This window comes from Camellia sinensis, chromosome 1 (genome assembly GCF_055761805.1).
Source record: "Camellia sinensis isolate YWXY chromosome 1, ASM5576180v1, whole genome shotgun sequence".
NCBI classification, from domain to species: Eukaryota; Viridiplantae; Streptophyta; class Magnoliopsida; order Ericales; family Theaceae; genus Camellia; species Camellia sinensis.
This window is the reverse complement of record NC_138961.1, coordinates 11,844,217-11,849,770: the sequence shown is the minus strand read 5'-3', so window position 1 is coordinate 11,849,770 and position 5,554 is coordinate 11,844,217. Positions and strand designations below refer to the sequence as shown.

At 41.7% G+C, this 5,554-nt stretch overlaps 1 protein-coding gene across 1 annotated transcript; it reads right to left on the bottom strand.

Annotated features, from left to right (window-relative positions):
- Window positions 1-1,785: 1,785 nt before the first annotated feature.
- On the bottom strand, window positions 1,786-3,946 carry LOC145806274 (uncharacterized). The gene is made up of 2 exons (XM_082902911.1): window positions 2,016-3,946; window positions 1,786-1,789 (listed from the first exon to the last, which is right to left on the bottom strand). Exons 1-2 carry the CDS (start codon window positions 3,944-3,946, stop codon window positions 1,786-1,788), a joined length of 1,935 nt encoding a protein of 644 aa, XP_082759037.1.
- Window positions 3,947-5,554: the final 1,608 nt, after the last annotated feature.

Here is a 5,554-nt window from a genome sequence, read left to right as displayed (position 1 = left end):
ATTCATATTTTTCATGTTTTCACACCCATGTTCTTCATGTTCATTAGCAGAGGGAAACCCAGAGTTTCCCGACCTCTTTTCCTTGCATGTGGCCCTCGGGAACACACCTCGGCGAGGAGGTGTGGAACCTCGGCCTAGACCTGGTTGGTGCCCAGCATGTTTTCCGAAAACATTTGTGTACATACGAAACTTGTTGAAGGTGCATTCAATAGGCTTTGCCATGTGTTTGTAGGATTTGGGCTTGTCTCGACCCCGACGTTTGAAGAAACTATGTGAGTGGTATTTTTAATAAAGCTATGTTACACTTGTTTTCGTAAATCTCGTCTTGCTTCGTTTTAGAAAAGTATTTGATCAAGCATGAATGATTATCCCTACTTGTATATTAAACACTATCTTGTTTTGATGACATTACTTGAAAGTCTTTAGCTGCAGGGGACTATAATGCAACTGCACTCTTGTCTTGAAAGTCCTTAGCTGCAGGGGACTATAATGCAACTGCACTCTTGTCTTGAAAGTCCTTAGCTGCAGGAGACTATAATGCAACTGCACTCTTGTCTTGGGAATGTCATCACCCTCTTGTATTAAGTAGATGTAATAACATCCAAAGAACTTGAAAGACCGGCAATGAACTCGATTTTCCCTTGATTGTAAAGTATGCTATGTATTGTTTTGAAAGAAATCTTGGATATCAATCATGCAAAACCTTTATTTCTGATATCATTCACTGAGTATCCAAGCTCACCCTCTCTATATATATGTAGGTGATGAACAAGAAGGCATTGAGGCCTAGACGTGATTGCCGATGTGTTTTGGGTGCTTTGCCGACATGTTTTGGATTAGCATTTTTGCACCATCTTGAAGATCATGCTTCTCGGCTTATTTTTCATTTGTACTTGTATATGTCGGCTTGAGAAGCCTTTTGGTCAAGATGTGTTTTGTATTTCATTTCCTTCTTGTATTTATGTTGTAAGACTTTATAAAGGTGTATGTCAATTCATTGGACTTATGCACGGCTCTCATGGACTATTTAGATTCTGTATATATACATATCGCTTCCGCACTTGTAAGCCCCATATTTTATACTCTGATTGTGTGTGAATTTTGTAAGTCGGCCTTCGGTAATCTCGGATTACTGGCCATCACGGCACCAAACTACTAGGGGCGGTTTGGGGGCGTGACAACTATAGATAGTAAAACCTTCATCTCCGGACGGAACTATAAGTACTGGAGCACACACCAATCGACTCTTTACATCCTGGAAACTCTTCTCACAATCATCAGACCACTCAAATTTAACCCATTTTTGTGTTAAACGAGTTAAAGGCATAGAAATTCGAGAAAATCCCTCAACGAACCTTCTATAATATCCTGCTAAACCCAAGAAGCTACGAATTTCAGTGACACTAGTAGGCCGATTCCATTTCACCACCGCCTCCACTTTCTTGGGGTCAACAGACACCCCATCTTTAGATATCACATGACCCAAAAATGATACACTCTCCAGCCAAAATTCACACTTCTTTAATTTAGCAAATAATTTCTTCTCCCTTAATATCTGCAACACTATTCTCAGATGTTCTTCGTGCTGCTCTTTACTCTTTGAGTACACAAGAATGTCATCAATAAAAACTACCACAAACTGATCTAAGAAGGGTTTAAATACTCTGTTCATTAAATCCATAAAAGCTGCAGGCGCATTGGTCAACCCAAACGGCATCACTAAAAATTCATAATGCCCATACCTAGTTCAGAAGGCTGTCTTAGGTATATCTTCCGCCTTAACCTTCAACTGGTGATAGCCAGAACGAAGGTCAATCTTAGAAAAGACTTGTGCTCCTTGCAACTGATCAAATAGGTCATCTATCCTAGGCAAAGGATATTTATTTCGGATTGTCACCTTGTTCAACTCTTGATAATCAATGCAAAGGCGAAAACTACCATCCTTCTTTTTCACAAATAAAACGGGCGCACCCCAAGGAGAAACACTAGGCCTAATAAAGCCCTTATCTAGTAACTCTTGTAACTGTTCCTTCAACTCTTTCAACTCTGCTGGGGCCATCCGATACGGAGCCTTGGAGATAGGACCCGTGCCAGGTATCAATTCAATGGCAAACTCAATCTCTCTATCTAGTGGCAACCCCGGTAACTCTTCAGGAAAAACATCGGGAAATTCCTTCACAACTAGAATATCCTCTAACTTCAATTCAGTCTCACGGGTATCTCTCACAGAAGCTAAATAGCCCTCGCAACCATTCCTTAACAACCGTCTAGCTTGCAAAACTGAGATTACCAGAAGAGGAGTGTTAACTCCACTACCCACAAAGCAAAATTCTGGTTGATTAGGAATCTGAAATACTACCCTTTTGCCTCGACAATCAACAGAAGCATAATTGGTTGCCAACCAATCCATTCCAAGAATTATGTCAAAGTCCCGCATATTTAAAACAGTTAAGTCTACAAGCAATTTCCTGTCATCTATACTAACCACACGAGATTTGCAAATTAAGTCAGCAACCATAACCCCTCCTATCGGGGTTTCAACACATAAGTCGATCTCTCTAGAGACACATTTCCATCCATGTTTCTTAACAAATCCCATAGACACAAATGAATTTGTAGCGCCAGAATCAAATAACACATGTGCATAAACAGAAGACACTAAAACAGTACCTGACACCACCGTGTTGGAAATCTGAACATCTTGTTGCGTGAGTGCGTACACTCGACCCTGAGTCTTTGGCTTATGACCTCCATTTTTCTTTTGACTTCCTGAAGACCCTTTGTCTGTTGATGCTCCTTTATTTGTCCATGCTTTCTGTTCAATCTCATGCCCCTTCCGATTAGGGCAATCAGCTATCATGTGCCCCTGTTGCCCGCAAGAGAAACAAGCCCCAGTATTCCAACGACACTCACTATCCCGATGGAATCCATTACACCTAGTGCATTGTACCCGATCATACTTCTTATCAACACTACTACCCATAGTTCGACTTCCCCAACTTCCAACCGAAGAAGTGTTTTGCCTCTTAGCATTGCCCTTCGAATTGTTAGTTTGGAAGTTGGAAGAACTAGGCCTCTTCTTATAATTCTCTTCTTTCTCTTCTTGGGCTCTGGTAAGGCCACTCTCAACTAGCAAAGCCTTATTCAACACTGCTCCAAAAGTAGGTAACTCGAAAGGAACCACTTGTTTCATAATGTTCGTTCTTAGTCCACCTTCAAACTTTCGTGCTCTGTTATCCTCATCTGCTTCAAATGCTGATGCAAATTTAGACAACTTCGTAAACTCAGCTTCATATTCTGCAACCGTCTTATTCCCTTGCTCTAACTTCAAAAATTCCCTCTGTTTTTGTAGACGAACACTCCTAGGGAAGTATTTCTCATTGAATGCCTTCTTAAACCTTTCCCATGTATAGGGGTTGGCATCATGCTCGTGTATGCGCTTCTCCATCTGCCACCAATCATTAGCTATCCCTTGTAGCATAAACGTAGCATATGTCACCTTCTGATCATCCGTACACTCAAAAACGGGAAACAACTTCTCCATTTCTGTCAACCATTTTTCAGCCTCCAAAGGGTCTGTGGCTCCGTCAAATGCCAAGGCTATCTTCTTAAACTCGGTAATGTTACAACGTGGCCTTGGTTGTGGCCCAACACCTGGCTGCATCCGCTGTTGTTGCTCCATAAGTCTAGTCAAGTTATTCCCTATGGTGGTTTGTTGTTGCACCACCCCGGCCAACGTTTGAAGCACTTGAACCATTTCAATTGGATTGGGGATTGCAGCTTGTTCTTGGTGTCCCAACTCTTGCCCCTGATTTCCTCCGACTGCTTGAGAACCACTACCATTATTAGTCACATTCCCTCGCCGATTGCTATTACCAGTCCGTCGATTCGTTTGACCCTGGCGTGTATTCCTAGCCATATTTGCCAATGTCTCCTCATGTTCCATTGCAACCTAAATGCATCAATAATAAAATCTCATTTTATTCTATTCTCAAGTCCCTATAACAAGTAAATAAAAATAACATTATATCAAATTATAAGCGTTCCCAATCCTATATCTACCCAATCTCACCACTATTTTATACCAGCCTTTAAAATTACAACCTGGCTCTGATACCACTAAATTGTCACATCCCAAGCTCCGTGACAACGCCGCACACTCATTTAAGTGAGCATGCAAGGCTAAGAGTCTAACACATAACTAACAATGTAAAATACTCCAATTAAATCCTTAATTATCATAATACTAAAATCCATAAAAAAAAATTGATTATTCTTATCATATGAAATTATCCACCAAGTCCACTAATAAAATCCATTAACAAAACAAATAATCCAAGTACTTAAATCATAGTCCTACTCTCGGCACTCCCATATGTAAAAAAATCCCGCGCAGCTCTACTCTTCAGAATCTGAAAAAAATAAAATAAGGGTAAGCTAGACAGCCTAGTAAATAACCAACCATCACTTCCAGCTGGATCAAGTATAAAAAAATAAATAAATAAATCGATAATCAATAAATATAAATTTTTATTCAGTTCAATAAATGAACAATTATTTTGTAAGATGGTTTCATAGCTAAAAATAAACAATGTACAATACATTTTAAATGAAAAGCCAACAAGATAATTCAAAGTAATTCATTGTTCAAATCGATGGTTCGATATTCAGATGGTTCAATGATTTGATTCACAAAACCCAAGTCTTATTGACTACGGTCACATAGCCCGTGACAAGGCCCAGAACCACATATAGGCCGGTGGTAAAGCCCCAACAGAAACTAGTTTCTGTGCCAATTGTAGACACCCCATTTTTGACCGACCTTAAGACTCATACATCACCGATTGAGCGCTCGGTGACGTTGCATATCGTGCTCGTTCAGAAGTCTCAGAGTTGCGGCCGTGAGCCCTACCTCCGGACTTCCGAACCCTCTTCTGTGCCCTACCTCGGTTTGCGAACCAGACTCGGTTTTCTCTGTTTCTTTTCCTGAGGGAAGGGAGAGGTCCCGTAGACCATCTCTCAATGGCCGTGGGCTACATTTTGTGGCCGTAGGCCATTTTGCCCATTTCGGAGCCCGGTTTCCGGTTTTTCGGGACCGTTGGCCGTGTGCCTCGGTTCGGGACCGCCTAACCATCTCCGTTTGCTCTGTTTTTTTGGCATACTTCTTATTTGCTCCCTTTTGAGGGACACTGAGGTCTGAGAGACCCACTTCGTGGTCGAATGCCACTTTCGGTGCTTAATAGGCAGTTTTCGGGGCCTCGAACTGCGCGTTTTGGCCCCCGAGCATTCGTTTTGCATCGGTTTTCGTTCATTTTTGGCAGGTGCCTCTGTTTTATCACTAGGAAGGCCGTAGAAGGGTGGGAGGCCAACAATTGTTTTACCAACCAGTTATATATCCTCCGGCGCCCTCCGACGCCCGTTTTTCTCACTTCCGGGCCAATGTTGAACACCCTTGGGCCACTTTCTTGAACTTTTAACCACATATTTGTGATGTACACACATGGGAGGACCCTAAAAGTTAGTGGCCGGCCAGTAATTCCACCTGACCCTTTTG

Coding starts and splice junctions, on each gene's coding strand:
- LOC145806274 (XM_082902911.1), bottom strand. CDS start 3,946: ATGGAACATGAGGAGACATTGGCAAATATGGCTAGGAATACACGCCAG.